General features: G+C 34.7%; 1 protein-coding gene across 1 annotated transcript; it reads right to left on the reverse strand.

The window, feature by feature from the left end:
- Window positions 1–1,737: 1,737 nt before the first annotated feature.
- On the reverse strand, window positions 1,738–20,536 carry LOC116302847 (uncharacterized). Its single transcript, XM_031712234.2, has 18 exons — window positions 20,280–20,536; window positions 17,688–18,050; window positions 16,968–17,288; window positions 15,328–15,432; window positions 14,801–15,109; window positions 14,633–14,680; window positions 13,502–13,810; window positions 12,185–12,232; window positions 11,234–11,566; window positions 10,238–10,492; window positions 9,217–9,468; window positions 8,339–8,602; window positions 7,551–7,808; window positions 6,940–7,206; window positions 6,291–6,563; window positions 4,458–4,724; window positions 3,932–4,177; window positions 1,738–3,475 (listed from the first exon to the last, which is right to left on the reverse strand). Exons 1-18 carry the CDS (start codon window positions 20,344–20,346, stop codon window positions 2,937–2,939), a joined length of 4,524 nt encoding a protein of 1,507 aa, XP_031568094.2. The 5' UTR covers window positions 20,347–20,536; the 3' UTR covers window positions 1,738–2,936.
- Between the last annotated feature and the right edge of the window lie 1,290 nt (window positions 20,537–21,826).

Below are 21,826 nucleotides of genomic sequence, written 5' to 3' on the forward strand. Positions count from 1 at the left end.
CAAACAAGTTTTTTTGAAACGAGGAAAAAAAGCAATAATTTTAATCTGAAGAAAATATAAAGAAAATGTAGTTAAATTATGAAAGAAACTGCAACTGCACTATTAAAAAATGTTTCTAGTAGTGGTTCTAGTTAATAGTCAGTTTGTTATAACGATGAAATTGATATCTTACCTGAAGTCAGGAGACGTTGAAATATCAAAATCCCTATTAGATGCACAACTTTAGATGCTTTCATGTTGTTGTTGTTGTTTTGTTGTTTTTTGTTTTTTTTTCCCTTATCATATAAGAAGAATAAGCCGGGTTTTTTTTTTTTCAAAATGTACCCTCAAAATAAGGATCTCTTTTTTCCTGGTCGCTTCGTTAAAAATGTATATATTTATGCAATACAATACTGAGGTACAAGATGAACAAGCTCCATTGCATGGGAATAAAATGTTCCTTTTTCGTGAGTAAACCGCCTAGTTAACGAACTGTCCATTGTTTGAAATGCCTAGATTTACGTCAAATTGAGCGCTAAGTACCGGAAACAATTACTGGTAACGAAGCCATTGACACCCGGATCGAATTTCAGGTCTAGGGTCTATATTTGATTTTTTTCTTCTCTCTCTCATCAATCATGCTTGGAATTTCACTGATAGACTCAACACCTGACTCAACATAAAATTAAGACAACACAAATAAGTAAAATGATGTTAAGTAAAGCACGGAAAACATACAATAGACAGTGTTGTGCCTCACACTTCTATTTTTTACGAGCATTGTTTATAATTACTTTCAAAGAAGGTAGATTGTCTTTACCGTAGCCCTGAGGTCTCGGGCTTCAATTTGTTAACATAACAACCAGCGAGTTATGTTTGTTTAGGTCTCTCCTTTGTTTCATACGGCTGAATTTTTCTCTTGATTCTTCGGTTATCCTTAATTATCCGCACAACTTATCAAAGTAAATTCAAATCTTGTTTGGAACACCACAGAGTACGTTGAGGGGTAATAAAGACATTTCGAAAGCGATATATCGATTTATCTTTATTTCATTTTTTATTCTGCATTAACTTTAGAAAACTTTTTACCATGAGTTTAATTAGTTTTATTTAAAACAAAGAGTACGCTGCATATAGACCCAATATAATAAAGCGGTCATAAGCTAATGAGACTTACATTCGATGCGAAGCATCGTAATCCTTTAGACCGTAAGCGAACGTGTTAATGAGGTAGTTCTATACAATATATATAATGTTTTGAATGTACTGTTTAGCAAATTCCTTTATGATAGCTTGATAATGAATTTGCAGAGTGTCATTTGGGAAGCCAGAATTATTACCGTAATATATAAACAAACACTGAAACAAGTCACAATGAATGATTGTCTGTCTGTCTCTCTTTCTCGCTGTACGGCCTTTCTTTTCTTTCTTTTTTCTCATCTCAATCATTCCTTTTTCTCTATTCTTTTTTCCTTCTTTTTCTTATTAGTAAGTATGTAATATATAAAGAGGAGAAAGCTGCACCAAGTTGGGACGTTCGCATTACAACTCCAAATATTAAAGTAGACAAAAAAGGAACCTTACAAAGATTAAAGTACGTTTCAGCTGTGCAATGTTACCAGAGAATCAATAAGCAAATGTAATCTTCATATAAGATTAAATTTTACGCATTCTTAAACGAGCGGGAAATATCTTCAAGTATATTCAAAAGGTATGATAATATGACTATATAAAAAAATCAGACGAACCACTATGTAATTGGGGGGAAAACGCTTTATTTGACTATAACCAACATCACGAGAAGATACTACACATTATAAATAATTATATTTTTAAAAACAAACTATTTTTCCTTTTTTCAATATTTCGATCAGTCTTCACTGATAAAATGTTTTGCAAATGACTGAGACTGCATTTTCACAGGATGACTCATTGAAATGGTAAAAAAGGGGATAGTTTTTTAAGGAACTACTCATAGTGACAAAAGTTAAAATTACGTGTTTATTTATTCAAACACTACTGTCGTTCATATTGTTCCTAGACGTACACTGAACATGCATGTGATCTAGTATTTTTGAAAAAATTGAACAATTTGAACTAAACGCAAGTAAATTTTCTTTCTTAAAAAGCAAAATGGCAAATTTTAAATGTTAGCATTACACAAAGTAGTTTGTCATAATATATTTGACTAGACCCCTCGCAGCACTTTGAAATGCAACTCAGTCTGGGGGACTAAGCAATTCCAATTTTCAGGAGATTAGCATTGTTTTGTTTTGTCCCCCAGATCGAGCCGTCCTTTGACGTCACATGCAAGGGTCTATAAACACACCTCTAACAGCTAATCGTACTTCAAACGGGTGTTTATACGTGGGTTTGGATATATTCATATATTCATTTGGATATATTTGTCTCATTAACCTTTAATGGGAAGATGTATGCCACATTGCCAAAAGAAATACCATTCTGTTTGATAGAGACAGAGTCGGCAGCATGGAATTCTACCATCAACCTATTTTTAAACGGCTTCATCGTAACATATGAAACTCGTTACAACTGTATAAGATAAAATTCGGCATCAAAAAAATGCATGAGCGTGCTCATCAATTAGGATCTCACAGAAAGAGGGCGCGGCCAATTAGTCACCTAGCAAACGCAAGCGACTAATTGACCACCCTTGCTTTTTTAAGATCATGATTGATGTGCGCGCTCATTTTTGATGGCGAAGTTTATCTTATATCTCAGTTGTAACGAGTTTAAATGTAACCCTGAAGTGATGCCCGCGTAGTTCGAAAGCTCGGCAAAATAAAAACATCATTTAAAGGTTAATGAGACAAATCTATCCAAATGAACCTAGGAGTGTATTCTAAAGATATAGAAGTACTATAGATTATCAAATTAGTTTAGACATTGATAACTGATTAATTCAGCTCACATGTTAAGCAAACTCTAATCCTCATTCATGCTGTAATGGTATTCAGTATCCAATCCCTGAAGTACAGAACGTCAGCATAGACACTTGGGTATCTCATGTCTGTACAGTCTCTATAGCCCCAGCTAGTTATACCCATAAGAAACCATCGTCCATTGCGCGAACAGACAAGAGGACCTCCACTATCTCCGTGGCATGTAGACTTCGGAAACCCATTGTATCCATTGCACCTCATTCGACTTGTTACTGTCGATATCCTTCGAAGAAGATATTTACAACGGTTTCGTTCCATGAGAGGCACCTCTGCTTCTTGCAGTACAATGGAAGACTTGCGATTGGCCATTGTTGTTCTCCCCCAGCCTGTCACGTAACACATGGTGTTGGGTGGGAAGTCAAAACTTGGTAGACAGACGGGAGAAACATGAGCGTTAAACACCATTGGTCTCTTGAGTTGAAGAAGAGCGATGTCATAATCAGTAGTGGTGGGATTGTACTGTCTGTGGACTAAAACTTTTTCAACTGGTATTTGCTGTTCTGTTCCATCGATGCGGCTTAAATTGTATTCTCCTATAAAAACAATGTGTTAACGTGTAAGTTTGATATATATTCTGTACATATATTGTTTACTAAAACTAAAATACATAAAGATTTAACATTGGAAAGTAGAGCTGAATTGTTGATTTTCAATATAACTAAAACTAAAAAAAGTCGACCATTTTATTCTGACAGTCTCTTCCTTTTCTTCCTTTTTCTCCTCATTTACTATTTTTCATGTATTTAAATCCATTTGTGTATGAGAATATATATGAAATAAATATTTGTACTGCGGTTGTAATGTATCAAATTGAGTTGATCCTCGCAGTATATGAAGCAACTTATGAGGCTGCAAATATTGAAAGACTCAGAAAAAAAACATTTGTTATACCATATATACTCTTTTTTTTTTTCTTTCATCCCCTTAGGTCTGTCTGCCTGTTTATCTATTTCCTGAGGCTTTTGAATGCCCCACGACGGACAACTTACCTACTGTTATTGTAAGATTTTTTGGTTTGAAGACAGTGTATGATCCAAAACGTCTTCGAGTCACACAATGTGCTGCTGTTACAATCCACCGTTCATTTACAATCGATGCCCCGCACCAATGAGGAAAGAATATCCCATACAGAAGTCCTCCCATTTGGACTTGCCAAGGCCAACCCCCGTGATGTGATGGGTCGCCGCCAACGATTCTTGTTTGGGGCGAGCTTTTATATGTTCTCCGTCCACAACCTATGTAATACAAAAAAACATACAGAATCAAAAGCTTTTTAAAATGGATTAACTGAAATAAATTAATATCAAAATTGGCTCATAACAATCGATGCAATGAACCGCGAAGATTGGTCGTGGATATAATCATCCCGACATTCTCTTAGGGGTATTTAGAAAGATTGTCGCAAACATCTCCGAAGCTTTAATTCATACGCTAGCGGAGCGGTCCTGGGGGTTATCATTAACTCAGACATTCACATTATAAATGTTGAGGTGCATATGAACGTGCACTACTTACTTGTAAACTTGATTGTTATAGATGCAGTAGGTCCCTCGCCAACAGAGTTTTCAGCTACACAGGAATACGTTCCATTGCTCGATGATGACACGCGCGATACGTTGAACATGTGGCTTGATGATTCGCCGATTTTAACTCCTCTATGGTAAAACCTGAAGTTGAATGCCGGGGGAACAGCATCAGCATTGCACACCAATGACATACTTTCATTGACATGAATATAAACACCTCCAGTTGATAAGGTAAGCTTTGTGTTTCTTGGTTTATCTAAATGAAAATAGATATAAAGTAAAACTAGATATTCATTAACAATTATATATCTAAATGATTGACGATTGTAAATATGGATTCAGCTACTCACGGCTGTTTCAAATGCCCGAATTAGCAATGTATGCTAGATGTCATGCGCGAAGATTGTTGCGAGTTAATATTAAACTATTTACCATATATGGTAAATAGTTTAATATCAAAGCCGATCAAATTTCGTAGAAGAGATTTAAACTTGATTGAATCGAGAAGGAGATCGGGCGCAGCGAGTTCGCATAAACTAGAAGACCTACATTTACTAGAGGGGTTGGAGATTGAAGTTGAAAAATCGTTCTGTGGGCTAACATGGATTTTTTTTCCCATGCTTCTTAGAACTCCCAGTATCGAGGCGGGATTTTATGGGTAAGCCCGTGTAGTGCCAAAATGTGCAATGTTTTTCAAATTTTAATGCCGTGTTTTGCTTCGAGCGAAAGCTTATCTTAGATAGCAAGACCTTTAACCCATAGAAAAGGTATTTTTGAAAAGATCTGAACAGATTGTACGAATAGATGTGTCATCAATTTCTCAAACTTGTTGCGCCCGGTATACTGTATATACTTGACGTGATATTATCGCTCATTCACAATCATCTTATGTACTAGTACATGTTTATATTTAAATAAAATTCAAGTTAATGATATGATACTCTTAAGAAATAGAAAAATAATCGTATGATATATAAACTGATTTGTTAGTAGAAGTTAAATTATTATTTTTATTTTTTTTAATGTCATATATATATAATTATTCGCTCTCATAATCGAGAGTTTCGTCGCTGTCACTGTTTCCAATGAGGTCTTCGCTTTCCCAGACAATATTTATAGACCTTATCATTCTTTCATTTTCTGGATCATTTAGACACAAATACCATGCATTTGATATCATCCACGAATAAAGTAAATAATTTCTTCACGATCAGCGATCCCTTCTTGTTTGGAAGAAGTCGCCAATTTCGAAACCACGCTTCTCGTAATATGATATATAGTTTTACGCAAGAATAGTGTCAGCCATACTTTTGGTCAGCGGATTAAAATTCCGATTTGAAACAGCCGTGTACTAGTTATTTCGTATAGGCAAAGGAAATGAGTAACTGGATCAAAATGAAATGATGGATGCATATGATTGAGTGATAAAGTTAGTCGATAGATGGGTGGATTTATCAATGTATATTCGATGGATTGGAAACACTAATAATAAACGTTATCTAACACAGAAATCAGAAACTTGAAGAAAAGTATTTACACTAGAGCTGTGAAATGATATCAACTAATATTAATTTGTATTTAGCCTTCGTTAACCGTCAAAGAAAGTAAGAAGTTCTACAAAATCATTGTATTTGCCAAAATACTTCGTTTCAATTTGATTACCAGAAACAAGACTGAATATTAGTATTCGTCCATGAAATGCAAAATTTTCCAATCACAGAAACATATTTTGATAATGTACAAGAGATCATTCTATAAAAATGGAATTTGTCACTGCGCCAATCAATTAGACAAACATTGCATTTGGCAAGATAATGCTTACAGTGGACAATAACGGTCGCTCTTGCAACATCAGGAAATGCTATTCCATTCCTTGCGTCGCACTCGTACACTCCAGCATCCTTTGGTCGCACATCCTCCAAGACAAGCTTTTCTCCATCTGGAAAATGCACGTCATTTTCACCCACTTTCTTCCATCGTATTATGGCAGGTAGTTGTACATTGTAAAGCGAAGAGCTGGCATTGCAATATAGTGTGACCTTCCTTCCTTCTATGCCGGTTGTATTCTGAGGTGCTGATATAATACTAAGTGCACCTGCAGAATGAAAGCAAGCATTATTTAGCTCTCAAGTGAAGACAAGCACAATATGCAAATCATAATTGTACCTAGACTATGGATGAATCTAATAACAAAACTTTTTACTGGTTGAGGATTTTTTTGCAAATGAATGCTTGCAATATATAATAGATGTAACGATGTATTGGACATGCTACAGTTATTGTCGTTGCAGTTTGGAAAAAAATACGGATGTTGTTCTGATATGCCTTCAAATGTATAGATATCCTGAAACATCGTCTGTGCTTATCGAAATACGCGCTCGGCCTAAATTACAATTAATTTATACAGCAAATCTGTATGAAAGAAGTCTGCAGACAATTTCTTTGTTTCAGTAAAATTTTAGATTACTCACCAAAGACGTGCAATTCCATCGTTGCGTTTGCTCCACTACCGACAGTATTTCTTGGAAAACAACTGTAAGTACCCTTGTCTTCGGCCTTCGCTTTCGGTATAACATACAGTCCACTGGAACTAGTTGCTAAGTGTTTGTTACCAAGGAATATATCATAGTGGTCAGCAGGTGGGTTGGCAATGGTGGTACAGATGATGGTTATAGGAGCATTGCCGATGACAACGTTATTATCACGATTTGTCTTGAGCTGTGTGGAATGTGGCTTGTCTATTCAAAAATAATATTTGAAATACGAAGAAATGAAGGAAATATTTTTGTAGTTATTAACAAATAATTATGATTTTGTTTGAAGTGATAAAACTTAAACCGATCACCTGAAATAAATCCAGACAAAAATCGATAAAGGTGAATCAAAAATATTCTTATTGGGACGTTGTGCAATTATAAACAAAATTATGAAAAAGTAAAATAAAAAAAAAGTTATAAAGAATTAAACATTGAATTTAAGTTTTTAAATATTATATACCAAAATACCTTGATTTTAAACATTGCTTGACTTTGAATTTGCAAATTGATTAATTGCATGTACTTAATTAATTTAATTCACTTACGTAATACTTGATAAGATGCTCTTGCTCTTGCTGCACCTCCAACCCCATTTTCCGCTACGCATTCGTATATGCCTGAGTAATTCCATCGTGCAAATAAAGTTAGCACCGCTCCTCCCCCAACAGGAGTTTGTTTGCCAACTTTAAACCATGTAACGTTAGGTTTAGGAATACCAGTTACGTTGCAATACAAGTAATATCGTCTATAAATATCACTGGATACCGTGGCGTCCTTTGGCGGGTTAGTGATACGAGAAATACCTGAAAATATAATCCAGTTGAAATAATGTTTATTTTTTAATATGTTATCGTTGAATCGCGAATTTTTAAAGGCAATATGTAAATATTGATAATATGCATCAGCATTATTACAAAGAACATGCACGGAGTTATCATCACGTTATGAAAGTGATGTATGCTGCAACTACAAGCCAAAACCCTACCCTTTTTTCTTTTGCAATATTGAAAATATAATAAATTTAAATAGATTTTACAGCAATTTTCATTTTAAAATATGAAATTTCAACTCCTCCAATTGATGGATTGCAAGCATTCCCAAGAGATCCAAAAGAAAAAATTATGGCGACCATTGTGGTACCGTTAGAAATGGATGCTAATATTATTTATGAGAAATATTTTGTTAAATGGTACTAGCATGGCTGCGATGACGTAACATGCAATCAAAGAATTGCACTTTTCAGTGTATCGGGGCTCATGGTACAAAGCAATAGCGCTTGCAGCCAATACATTGAAGATGAAATGAGATGAGTTTTGCTGTACTATATACTCACGGTATATCAAGTAAACAGTTGCATTTTCTTTAGCTTGCTTTCTTCTATTATCTGCAGTACAGGTGTAAGTCCCTTCATCGTCCAATGAGCTATTCGATATGGATAGTGTGTTTCCAAACCCCACTGGTCTTTTACTATGATTGCCAGAGTGGAACCAGTAGATTTTAGGAAGTGGGTTGCCTGTTGCGTTGCAGAAGATCTCAAAAGAACCCGTCTCACTCAGGTTTTGTGTTTTCGGGAAGATGACTTGTATTGTAGGATTTTCTATTTAAAAAATGACGTAACGTGGGAGAACGTTAATAGTTTTACCTTTTTTTCCATTATGACCCGAATTACTCTTGACTAATATACTTTCTGATAGTGCATAAACAGTGCACTTGTGCTTCAAGTCTTGGATGTTAGGTTAAACTCGTTTTGCCTGATTCACTAGTGCAAAAAAAAAAAAAAAAAAAAAAAAAAAAAACGTTTGCAAATGTAGTGAATCTTGGTTCAAAACGGATTTCGACGAGAGTTCCAGTTTCGGGAGTTATCTATTACTCATGGTTAGCCTCAATGTTGCGTAGAATATCCATAAGTTCAAGTGAAGGTCCGTAGAATTTCAAAGTGTTCGTATCGTTGAATAAAAGTTGCGTATCCTTAATTTAGCCGTTAAGTTGGTATTTGTTAATATTCTGACGCTAACATGAGGTAAATCTGCTCTAAATTAGTTTGCAATTAAGTAGCACAGTTCGAAGTAAAAATCGTGTATTCACGATTTGGCTCAATACGACTTCATTCCAATGATCGTGTTTAAAAAATAATATTAGACTAGTCATAGCTTAAAAATCTAGAAAGAACGAATTGTTTGCCGAAAATAAAAATGAGATGATTATAAATACCATAAAGTGTTAATGTTTCTGTTCCATTTCCACTACCAATACTGTTGGTACAACTACAAGTATATGCTCCAAAATCAGATAAGGTGACATCTGGTATAATGAAGCCAGAGTTGCCTAATCTGTTCCCGTAGCGATACACATCACATGTTGCGGGGGGATAGGCGTCGGTTGTACACTTGATTAAAACAGCTTCTCCGATCATTGCTGCTCCTTGCGAAACATTGAAGTAGGCAATTGTGTTCATTGGGCTCTCTACGAAGAGATAAACAAATAAAACAATAAAATATACGCACAGCAATTTAATAGTTAAAGAATAAAAACGTTAAACAATACTTGTCTAAACAGCAAAACGGTGAGTTGCATAAAGGTAAAATAAAGAAAAAAATTGAAGAGAAAATAAGAAAGAGAGAAAAGGAAAAGGAAACCGAGAGATGGGGAGAGAAGAAAGAAGAAAAAAAGGGAGGAAACGATACACATAAGAAAATTATATTAAAATAATAATTAGCAGATTAGTAAAATACAATATAAGTAAAATAGGTAAATGAGTAAAATAAGACGAATAAAGGAACCAAGAAACAAATGCTCCAAGCAAGTAATCGAACATAAAATGAGTCTGAATACCATATCCCGGCTGGCAGAGGTCTTTCTTCTTCTTTGTTTTCGGGGAGGGGGAGAAAAAAGAATCATCTGCCCCGATCCGTTAAATGATTTGATGTAACTGCCATCCATGTTTGTGGACGAAAAACGAAAAAACCCCTTTTCTACTGGAACACTCCTACGCTTGACAGCCGTAAAGCCAAATATAAGATTTTTAAGCACACAGCACTAGTGAGCATGTAATTGTACGATAACTGCTTATTGAAGGCCCACTATTTTCAATGTCATCATTAGCCTAGCAACGCTTACACATGCGCAACAGAAAATGAGACGGTTGGGGCAGAGGCGAGTTTTAAGCAAAGAGATCCAGCAAAATAAAAATAAAAATAGATTCTGTCGGCAGAAAAGAATACCATCCACTTACGGATAACATAGACCCTGGTTGTATTCGACTCAGATCCAAACATGTTTGATGCCACGCACTTATAGGTGCCAGCGTGAAAGAACAGAGCCCTAAATATACGATATCGAGCATAGGAAATTCCCGTTGCCAGTGTCATATTGTGTCGCATCCACTTCACATTAGGGGATGGATTACCAGTTGCATAGCAGTACAAATATATATAACCTCCTCTTCTTACGTAAACTGTAGAACTTATTGAATGGATTTTACTTGGTACTGAAAGAGATCAATGGAGTAATATGTCAAATAAAAATATAACCTCCTCTTCTTACGTAGACTGTAGAACTGATTTAATGGATTTTACTTGGTACTGAAAGAGATCATTAGAGTAATACGTCAAATAATTATATTAATCACACACCAAAAATTTATCTTATACAATTTGTAAAGCTTGTGTGGACCATAACTAACATACTTTGAAAACTAATTGTGAAATGAACTCCAATGTTTGTTTTGTTTTAAAGACCTAGCGAACATTTACAAACCATGTAAAATCACACTGTTTATATGAAAATTGATTCACTTCATATTTACTTAATGAATCTCACTAACTTTGAAAACTGCGTAAATTTGATTTTTTAATAGTTGGTTTTGACTTTGACCTGTGGCGCCGTAGATCAGTGGTTCAAAAAATGGAATTCGGAAATGCTACCTTTAAACTAAGAATATAAACAAATGGTTGGGCAATTGGCTCCTCTGATTACATAAGATGTTGTCTCGTCTCGCTTAAAAATGAATTACATACGGTGCAAGAAGTTTATCAGTTGCAAATGTCAAGTGCATATCATCGTCTTTTAAAATGACAAATTTCTATAAAACTTTAATATATAGATGTAGGAGTTTACACAACAGCTTTTTTTGAGTTTATAGAAAGACTTTCTATGTCTTTTTTTTTTCTCGAAACATGCTATTTGTAAAAGATATTTGGCGAAATATTCACGGTGTTCTTTTTCTTACCTGGTCTCTGGCAAACAACACCTGCATCTTCACTGTGACCACAGTTATTTACTCCCCAACCTCTATGACCGCACTGTGTAATGGAAGATTCATTCCCAACGCAGTTAACATCATCAAGCCATATTCTGCCAATTCCACTACCGAAATATGCACTTGAAACAGCTCTAGCGGCCGTGAAATTCCCCAGCATGCGACAAACAACACGAGCGTCATTGATGTCCCATCCATCATCACAGATCGTCCCCCACTGGTTATTGTAGTATATCTCGACTCTCCCCATGAGAGACGTGCTTCCAAATCCAGCTAGTCGAATAGCTGCTGTATTATTCCCAACTATAGTAAGAAAAGTACGCAGACCTTTAATTTTCAATTGTCTCTGTTATACGTTATAGTACTTTTAATAACAACACACAGATTAAGTGATTTGAAATATGTACCCAATAGTTTTGTTTTCCACAAGTTATTCAAGTATCTTTCTAGTATATGTTTAAAAAAAATTTTTTTCCCACAAAAATCAACTACACATGCTATTTCTAAAAGATATTTGGCAAAACTTTCACGGAATATGTTCGAAAAAATGTTCGCTTATCGGCTAATTCGTTCGAGCTGAGAGAAGTGGAATCACGTGGGATCATTCGACAATCAAAAAGTAACATGAGAACAATTCTATCTATCGGCCACACCGATGAGTGCAGATGAGTGCTTTCTCCGGCATACGAATACACACATATAATTATCTCAATTCTTCTATCGTAATATTAGTAGACATTTTTAGAGTGAAGCGTGTGGTCCGTTAAGGTGTTTCACTTTGGCTACGTCGAGAAACTAATAGAACTATATAAAGGGAAGCTTTCCGGTATATACTTTATCGTTGTTTATTGCTGAGTAAAAACAAGTCGCGAAGAGCTCGTTCATTAGATATTTAAATTTAAATACTCAGTAGCACATTACCTGAAGGAGGAATAGCTGACGTCATCGGGATGGATGTTGATGTCGAACCTGATGCAAACAATGCAGAACAAAAAGTCATACCTCTAGTAGCAATTCAATATGTCAAGATAGTGCGTTAAACGGCTCTTTCTTGGTGTTGCAGGGTACCTGAGCCATGAAGACAATACAACAATAGCCGAGAACAATGAGTTTGGAGCTAGCAATACCCTGCAAACCCTAACCCAGAATAAAATACATCCCGCAACATCAAGAAAGACCCCGTTAGACTAATTATACAATGCTTACCATTTCAATATCTTATGCGGAAATACTTGTATTTTTAAGAATATACATATGCCTTCATACCTTTGTGTTTATTAAAGTGCATATCAATGATTTTTTTTTTCTTTCAAAATCACTTATATGTGAATAGTGTAGTAGTATGGTTGCAGTATTTTTGTATGTCAAATTTTCTTTTAGGAGATATAAACATTTGAAATATCAATATACAAATGAGATGACCTAAATTCAAGACTAATTTATAATACAAAAATGCTGTGGTGGAAAGTACTGCTGTTTTTTCATTTGCAAATTATCCTTATAACTGAAATATATGGCTTTGTACACTTTTAGGTTATTTCATTTCAGAACGCTTGTCGTAAATTACACTGAAAAATGCAACCCTTTCTTGAATTTACATCATCTCATTTACATATTGATATTTCAAATGCTTATATCTCTGAAAAGAGAGGTCCACATACAAAAATACTGGAACCATACTACTACACCGGTAACATATAAGTGATTTTGAAAATATTTGTTTCCCCTTGATATACACTTTAAGAAAATACAAGAGGCAAGTGGGATATACTATGGTCATAAAGAAGCTTTTTATAACAATTGTTTCCAATACAATTAACATACTCCTAGGCCTCAAGCCTGATGGAAAGGAACTATAACATATCATCGGACATAAAATGCCTTTCATTTATTCTGATTGGATGCACTTCAATGTTGTGGGGGGAGGGGGGGGCGAGGGAAACTTCTTAATATCGTGTGGTCAAATAGCGCTCTTTCCGTTTGTTGCTTTGATCACTAAAAACGAGATCAGAATAACAAGCGGAAAGAAAGAGCACGCGCTATTTGACACAGATAGTAGGATGGGCAAGAAGAAAATTAAACGGCGTCGAGTTTTTGAAATTAGTGAAATTGGGAATTTACATAGGGCGCGCTACATTAAGAAGTTTCCCTCTCTTGTTTATGCTCTCTTGGAGTCATAACTGATTTGTAGACGTCATGTCTTATTTCGGGCACTGAGAATAATTTTGATATGCTTACACACAACGCCTGCATCTTCACTGTGACGGCAGTCATGTGTACCCCACGATGAATGTATACAGGACGAGATGGAGGACTCATATCCATTACAGTTTACCTCATCAAGCCATATTTTTCCACTGCCGCTACCGAAGTAAGCAGAACCGACTGCGCTGTACGCATCTCTATAACCAAGCATCCGACAAACAACGCGTGCGTCACGGATGTCCCATCCATCATCGCAGATCGTTCCCCACTGGCTATTATAATATACCTCTACTCTACCCCTTGAAGACAAGCTGCCATTAACCAATCTCACGTAAATATAACCTAAAAGGTATTGTACATGAACTAAGTTAGATATATATAATTAAAAACTTATCGTACTCACGAAGTAATTGTGTTTACACTGCTTAAGTTATGGATCGGAGAAGAAATATGATTCGTCTGTGCTAATTTAAATAATACATGAAGATTATATTTTTCGGTTAATAATATAAACGATATATTGTACGGTATATCAGCGAGCAATTTGCAAAAAAAAAAAAAAAAAAAAAAAGACTATTGTGAGATGGGGGATATTATCAGCAGTCATTGAAATGCAAGCCATCCATTCATAAGTTCGTAGTTTATAAATAACTTTCCCGAAATTTTCTCATATTCTTTAATTTGTTTGCACATGACAGCATTGCCACCATCTTGAATGAATTGAACAAAAGACGTGTCAATTAATACTTTTGTTACATCATCAAATATTTTCACCTTGTCTTTTGTTATTTCACTTATCTGAGAATTGATGGTTGAAAACGTCATTATATTGTTTCTTATTCCTTATTCAAATTAAATGTTCTAAATTTGAAAAAACATATGTGACCAAATTTCGATTGCCCAACGTGTTTTTTTGGTGCATTCGCAAAATTAAGGTAAGCTAAGTTTGTTGGGAATTATATTTTTGTATACAATACACTAGGCACAAGCTTCATTAATGAAGTGTGCTGAGCGTTGTTTCCTAGAAGTGCTTTCAGATGTTTCCATGACGTACTTAGAATTAATGAGGGGGAAAACGAGCACTGTTTGTGTTTGTTATGGGTAAATTATACCGAGTTTTGGTAGGAAAAGAGCCCTGAAGGTGTTTTCACTTGATGCACTCACTTGATGTGGTATAACCAGTTAAAGGAGGACTCCATGTAGAAAACGCGCCTGGAAAACAATAACAATAATAACCAATTCATAAACAATATATATATATATATATATATATATACATGAATACTTATTCCAATGCTAATTGCTTCAGGTAATATACAATTCAAGTCTTACACATGACTCCTGCATCTTCACTGTGGTCACAGTTATTTACTCCCCAACCTTGGTGTCTACAATGGGAAATGGTTGGTTCAGTTCCACTACATGAAACATCGTCCAGCCATATCATGCCTCTCCCTCTACCAAAATAAGCTGACCCTAATGCTCGATAAACCGTTGAATAACCAAGCATACGACAAATAACGCGTGCGTCATCCATGCCCCAACTGTCATCACAGATTGTTCCCCATGCTCCATTGTGTAGTATCTCAACTCTTCCCATAGAAGGTGAATTTCCATTAACTAATCGCACTGGATTGTAACCTGAAAGTGAATGAACAAGGTTTCAAACAATATTTGGTTGGAAGCGTATTTAGAACATTGAATGTAAATAAGGAATAAGAAAAAATCCATAATAATCCGTAATAACCCGTAAAGGACACACACAAACACACACACACACACACACATACCACACACACACACACAAACAAAACACATGCTTATCGCATCATCATTCATTGTCCATTCCCGGCACATACCTGGAGAAGGGTTTGCAGTATACGGATAACGTGTGGTGTAAGGCCGCCAGGTAGGCCAGTTAGTGTATGGCCGCCTTGTGGTATAATAGGGTGAAGATGTTGACACTGGTAGAAAGAAAAATATACATACGTACATTTCAATATTTAAAAAATGTATCTAAGGGCGACAATAGAGAAAAGCGTTTGCGCATGCGTGCATTTCGACACGTTTTCTAAGAATTTAGAGGAGTTGGAGTGAGAAAATAAATGCTTGTTTTGTCCGAGTATACCCAAACGTTCGCGTGTATATTTTTGTAAGGACAATATACTGCATTTACAAACACGTTTCAAGCATGGGCAGTGGAAAGTCAAATTGAAATATTTTTACAATAGCATCAAGATGTTTTGACTAATTTTCGTACGGATTTAGAGCATGGACAGACGTTTTTCACTCGTGTCTCTAAGAGCTAATTAAAATTTTAGCATAATGTGAATGATTGAAAATTAAATTGAAGCAACGCACAGATTAAAAAACTGTTTGTTTATACAAATAACTAGCATGGTGCAAAGGTAATCTAGAAATGATTGAGAGATATTGCCAAAGATGCTGTTTTATAAAACTACCCGATCTCCATATAATACATTTTTTGGTTCATACATTAGAATGGCTTATTTTTGTCAACTGCCGATTGCCTCTCTGGTGCATATAAGATGCGCAGCTTGGTAAATATAGTTAATATTTATTATGAACATCGTTTTGACTTTTTAATTCGCAATGTTTGTCAAAAGTTTATCAAAACAAAACTTCCAAAAGGAAATCAAAACCGTTTTATTAAACGATCTTAATATTAATCGCTATGATACTGAGATCTTCAAACTTTTTAAGTAAGTCTATCTGTAATGAGCTATTTTTCATTTTCTACTCAGTGAACTACTTTTCATTTCCTATTCAGCTCTTTGTACTCTGATATTAACATTTATTTATTATTAACATATAAAGACATCTTTGTAAATCTACGTGTATATTCTGTGAATTTAACCTGCCTAGACTAGCTTTAGCTATATGCAGGTTATATAATTTTTCTTTTTTGTATTCTTTTATTCATCAATAAAGTTTAAAGTTTAAAGTTTAAAGTTTAAAGTTTAAAGTTTAAAGTTTAAAGTTTAAAGTTTAAAGTTTAAAGTTTAAAGTTTAAAGTTTAAAGTTTAAAGTTTAAAGTTTAAAGTTTAAAGTAAGTTTAAGTTTAAAGTTTAAAGTTTAAAGTTTTAAAGTTTAAAGTTTAAAGTTTAAAGTTTAAAGTTTAAAGTTTAAAGTTTAAAGTTTAAAGTTTAAAGTTTAAAGTTTAAAGTTTAAAGTTTAAAGTTTAAAGTTTAAAGTTTAAAGTTTAAAGTTTAAAGTTTAAAGTTTAAAGTTTAAAGTTTAAAGTTTAAAGTTTAAAGTTTAAAGTTTAAAGTTTAAAGTTTAAAGTGTATTATTCGGCACAAGGTAAAGGCCAAGTGTTCCTTCAAGTCAGTGTTCCTTCAGGTATTAACCGATGTTCTAGGGAGCTGAAGGATCGCCCTCTGGTCTGTCTCCTCTCCTCTTCTGGCCTAGACCAAATACTTATGGTTATAAAATGAAATATGGCAATATATATGTACATATTTAATATCATTCATACCAGGGAGAGGCTGACATTCCACTGCTGCGTATCTGCTACCGCTACTGCAGTTTGAAACCCCCCATGGACCATGATCACATTGAGTAATGGACAATTCGTTTCCATTGCATCGTACGTTCTTCAACCATATCTTGCTGCAATCTCTATAGCATCTCATACCGTAATGCCATAATGCTGCTGGATAGCCTAACATTCGACAGACGACTTGAGCTTGTCTGGTATCCCAGCCGTCATAACAGATTGATCCCCATTGGCCTTCATGAAATATCTCTACTCTTCCCCGTGATTGTCTAGATGAATCAACTAGGCGAACAATGGTGACTAAAACAAACGCAATTTTAACATTATTTATTAATCTTATTGTTTAGATTTTGTTTGATGTCAATTGGTCAATCAGTCAGTGAGTCATTCAGTTAATTAGCCAATCACCGTTGAGTCAAATCAATAGATCTTATTAGCCTGGCCAAGGCTTATATTTCCATTACGCACCACCTGTCATTCCCAAAAGTACTATTTCTTTGTTTTAACGGTAGCCCATGAAACGACACATGAATATGTACACAACTTAAACAAATAATCTTATTATCAAGAGAATGACACGTGGTCTGAAATGGGAACACATTTCGCTCAAGATATTATGGGGTCTATTTATGTCAATCAGCTGATCAGTCGTATGTTAGTCAGTCGGATATTATTAAATGTAATATTTATTAGTTTTACCTCTTATGTTGGGCATGATCACTTTTTTAGGTGCAGAAAACCCACTTAGGAAAGTGCACCTATATCTAGTGATATCTTGGTCGGTAGCATTGTAAAAGATTATCCCAGCACCTTGTCCTTGTAGTAGGCGTATGTTCGATGACTGAGAGATCTTTTTCTTCACCCAACTGAACGGTATCTTTACTGCTATACCCTGCCACTGGTTACTGTATATTTGACGTTCCTTTTCGATTACAACCAGCGAGAATTCTGTTGCTTGCTGATGTTCTCTGTCTGTAAGTGTATAACTCCAGCGAAGTGTTAAGCTGCTACCTGGATGTAGAATATTGGGAGTATAGCTTGATTCCCACTGAAAGGCCAGACCTAGTATGAAATTAAATATGGCATCGTTACCACCGTCATCCTTGTCGTCATATGAAACTGTTACTAATATGACTAAAAATATTAATTCTTACCTATAGAGTGCATACCATACTCGTTTAAAACGTGGTATGAAATTCCACAAATTTGCACACATAAGAAAATTCAGTGGATTATTCTCAGTAGACTGTAGACTTACAAAACTTTACATTTAAGTCAGACCCCACTTAATTAAACCGTTAACCTTTTTATTTCCCGCGAGACATTATATCGTTTTTTGTTTTTGTTTTTTTATTATTACTTGGTATTAATAATTTTGTATTTGAACGTTCAAAATTTTCAATCTGGCAGCACTGGTTTTATTTTTTACCCTAAACTTGATGACGCTACAATCTAATTTCTATCACCGTCTTGTTTCAGAATTGAAGAATATTAGTTTTATACCAAGCCAAGTATAATAGAATTTGAACTGCAATTAAAAAACGAAATCGCTGTGGTACTATCTTATACTACGGATTTACAACTACTTAGGTTGGCCATGCGGTAATTATGCAAAGCAAGTAACCTATGTCATGTTATATTTCATTATTGAAATCAAATATTGTAAAATTTATAGGTACTGAACATGGTATTTTTATATTGTATTTGTATTGTATATTGTTTTTTTTTTTTAATATCTATAGACGGGATGAGGATATTATTTTTCTTAAATGTTTAGTAAAACGAAGCTAGAGAAGTTGACAAAAGAGATCGAGAAGCGGCTTGACTTGCTTCTTGGTTAGAACTATTTATTCACTCGACTGTAGATGATTATAAGTATATTGGACTAGTAAAGTGACTCTGGACTGACTCTCTTGGGGTTGCTGACTGACTCTGTACTGACTACCTAACTCTCAGCTATGAATTGGCTTGTATATGAGGGCTCATCTAGAGCAATACGTCACATATCAGGTTCGTAAAAGAAGAAACTAGATAGAACCAGTCATGCCATGACGAATGACGCAAGGCTTGGGAATAACACTTGACTTAATGCAAACATTATGAGCACTTACCCGCAAGACCTGTGCTAACGAAACCGTCAATAAAGCTTGCTAGCTCGGCTAGTAAAGAACACTTTACAATAGAAAACTTTTACAGTTTCAACTAAAATAAACTGTCTAAGCGAGAGCTAGCTAATGGTTGGCTTATTTAGATAACAACACTACTATTCCTGATGCGCATTTTCGGGAATTGCATAAGACCACAAAAGGTTTGCACCTTTAAAAAATGCTGCGCATTAGAAGATGTTGATTGCTAACCAACAAACAGGTGACAATCAAATGACAATAAAATTGTTGATATTGGTTGGAACATTTGCACAATTGGTTTTGTCTATTGACAAATAATTAAAGTAGCTAGGCAAACTAAAGTCAAGTTTCAGTAAGCCAAGATAGTTATAATAATATTTTCTTTACAGCCCTTGATGTAAATTGTTTGTTTTTTTTTTTTTTTATTTTATTTTTTATTTATATTCATTTCATTTTATTTTATTTTATTTATTTTTTCTTTTCTTTTCAATTAGAAATCTACGAATAACTGAAACAACTGTCTTCCAATAATTAATTTGCATACCTTAGAATAGATTATATTCAGATTATTTGAAAAAATATTTTCTTTTTACTTTAGATTTCATTACATTCAAATCTTTTAATTAACAATTCCAGGTAAATTAGAAAGAGGGGGTATATTCTCGTGCGATTAAGTTTCATTGTCTTCAACCCAATTTTCCCCCGAGAATTCAACTGAATGTTTTATTTTGCAATTTTAGGATTATTTACGTAAGAGTCTTTTGAAATTTTCCATATGACTTTGTAGCTAGTGGACTAGAAGAAAACTCGTTCAGTTGACTCCCCCCGGAAACAAACTTAGCATACCTTGCAAATCTGTACAATGGAAGATTTAAAATACACTTATCAAATTCAAATTTTCTCTAGGGCTGTGTCTGTTCTTTTCCAAATGCCATTCTACTAAATCTATTCCAATTTGGAGGCATAATACTAATCTACTAACAAATCACACTCATGATTGTGAGCTGCACGGCTGCCAATAGCGCCTTAATATGCAGCCCGTAAAGTCCTCTACTGGTTATAATGTGAAGCGCATTAAGATATTTGAAATGCGCTATATAAAAGCTCCCTTTGTTATTATTATTATTATTATTAATCTAACTAAACACGGTATGTTTTTACTTACCAATACCAGCTGAGGCTAGACCAAATATCACCAGTACAAGAAAATCAATAGTTTTATATTTTGCCATTCTGTCAGTCCAGCCAGACCATGTACTACAGCTAATCTTGGTTTACGAAGTAAATATGCAGGTGAGCTTACTAGCGAATACCACGGTGCAGGATTAAGCAAGAGATCTAACACCCTCGGGTATTTTTCCTCTGATCGAACAATGCACTAGTAAATATTTAATTATTGCAACATAAGCAATCTACATACTTTAATAATCCCACTGTTTAACCTTAGTAGGCTGTCATTGTCTTAGCACGTCAAAGACGTTACTAAGTTACCATGAAGTATTACAATGAAGTTTAGGTCACATTTTGGTGACCCGTTTTCAGCGCAACTTGCAAGGAATGACTTCCTCTCTAAGATTCCCCAAGAATTTTGCTTTCCATAATATGTGGTTATAAGGCTAAGTCTGTCATACAAATATAGCATACAATTACTGCCACTGAATGTATGGAGTAATTTAAGAATATGAACCGAGAAACATGATGTGCTTTTGGAATGCATGTATACTAATCGAAACGTTTGATGCAACGTTAATTATGTTGTGAACGGCGTCCTCTTTTTAGTTTATTTGTAATTATGACTTTTTGCTGTCTTTTTTTTTTTTTTTTTTTTTTTTTTTTTTTTTTTTTTTTCACTGAAATATGTCTTGTCGATAAAATTTGAAAGCAACTTATACTATGTATTACGGTAAAGAAAACAAAAAACAAAAACGGGGTCAGCCGAGGATTAGTTTCCATAGCAGCCTTTAGTCTCGCTCCATTCCTCTACGGTTCACTTCTCTCCCCACAAATAACGATTGAATAACGTCTGATTTCGATAATCTGGCTTGGGTAGACTAAAATAGCTAATGGTCACGACAGTATCCGGTCAAATTGTAAGGACATGTGAAACCTATAGTATGGGTTTGAAGTGAATTACAACCTTCGATTTTACAGTTTAATTAGTCTGTAGGTTGAAAAAAAAAATATATATATATATATATATATACTTCCTATCAAAGTATTCAGTAGGGCATTCATTAGAACAAACAATCAACTCTCGTAACTAGCATACCATGAAAGACAATATCGATTGATTGAATAATCATATTTCTCATTCAGTTCCGCATACCTTATCCCGGTACCCCCAACTTAGCATTGCTTCTCCATCAGATTACTAAGATATGACCCTGGGCTAACGCATAAACCTATAACGAAGTCTTTTTTCAAATAACATCGAGCTCACTTCAAATCAGCCCATCAACAGACATATATATTAATGATTATTTATACAGTGTGTTTATCCATAGGTTTCAGTGGTGTGTAGCGATATGTCCATTCCTCCAATGACCTTACCAACACAGCAATACACCTCTTCCAATCAATTGATTAAATACTCATTTTATACTTAGGGTAAGCTGCATTTTCACCTCAAAATATTTACAAATTATAATTCAAGAATGAACATCAGGAAAAAAAAAATTCCAGTTTTTGCTAACTACATTGAAAATCCAATCA

This window comes from Actinia tenebrosa, unplaced genomic scaffold, assembly GCF_029948245.1.
Source record: "Actinia tenebrosa isolate PJP-AT-01 unplaced genomic scaffold, QUT_ActTen_1.0 PGA_scaffold0__85_contigs__length_37466705, whole genome shotgun sequence".
Classification (NCBI taxonomy): domain Eukaryota; kingdom Metazoa; phylum Cnidaria; class Anthozoa; order Actiniaria; family Actiniidae; genus Actinia; species Actinia tenebrosa.

Coding starts and splice junctions, on each gene's coding strand:
- LOC116302847 (XM_031712234.2), bottom strand. CDS start 20,346: ATGGCAAAATATAAAACTATTGATTTTCTTGTACTGGTGATATTTGGT. Junction 17,289..17,687: donor GATCATGCCCAACATAAGAG/GTAAAACTAATA, acceptor CGTTTGTTTTAG/TCACCATTGTTCGCCTAGTT. Junction 12,233..13,501: donor TGAAGATGCAGGCGTTGTGT/GTAAGCATATCA, acceptor TGTTTGCATCAG/GTTCGACATCAACATCCATC.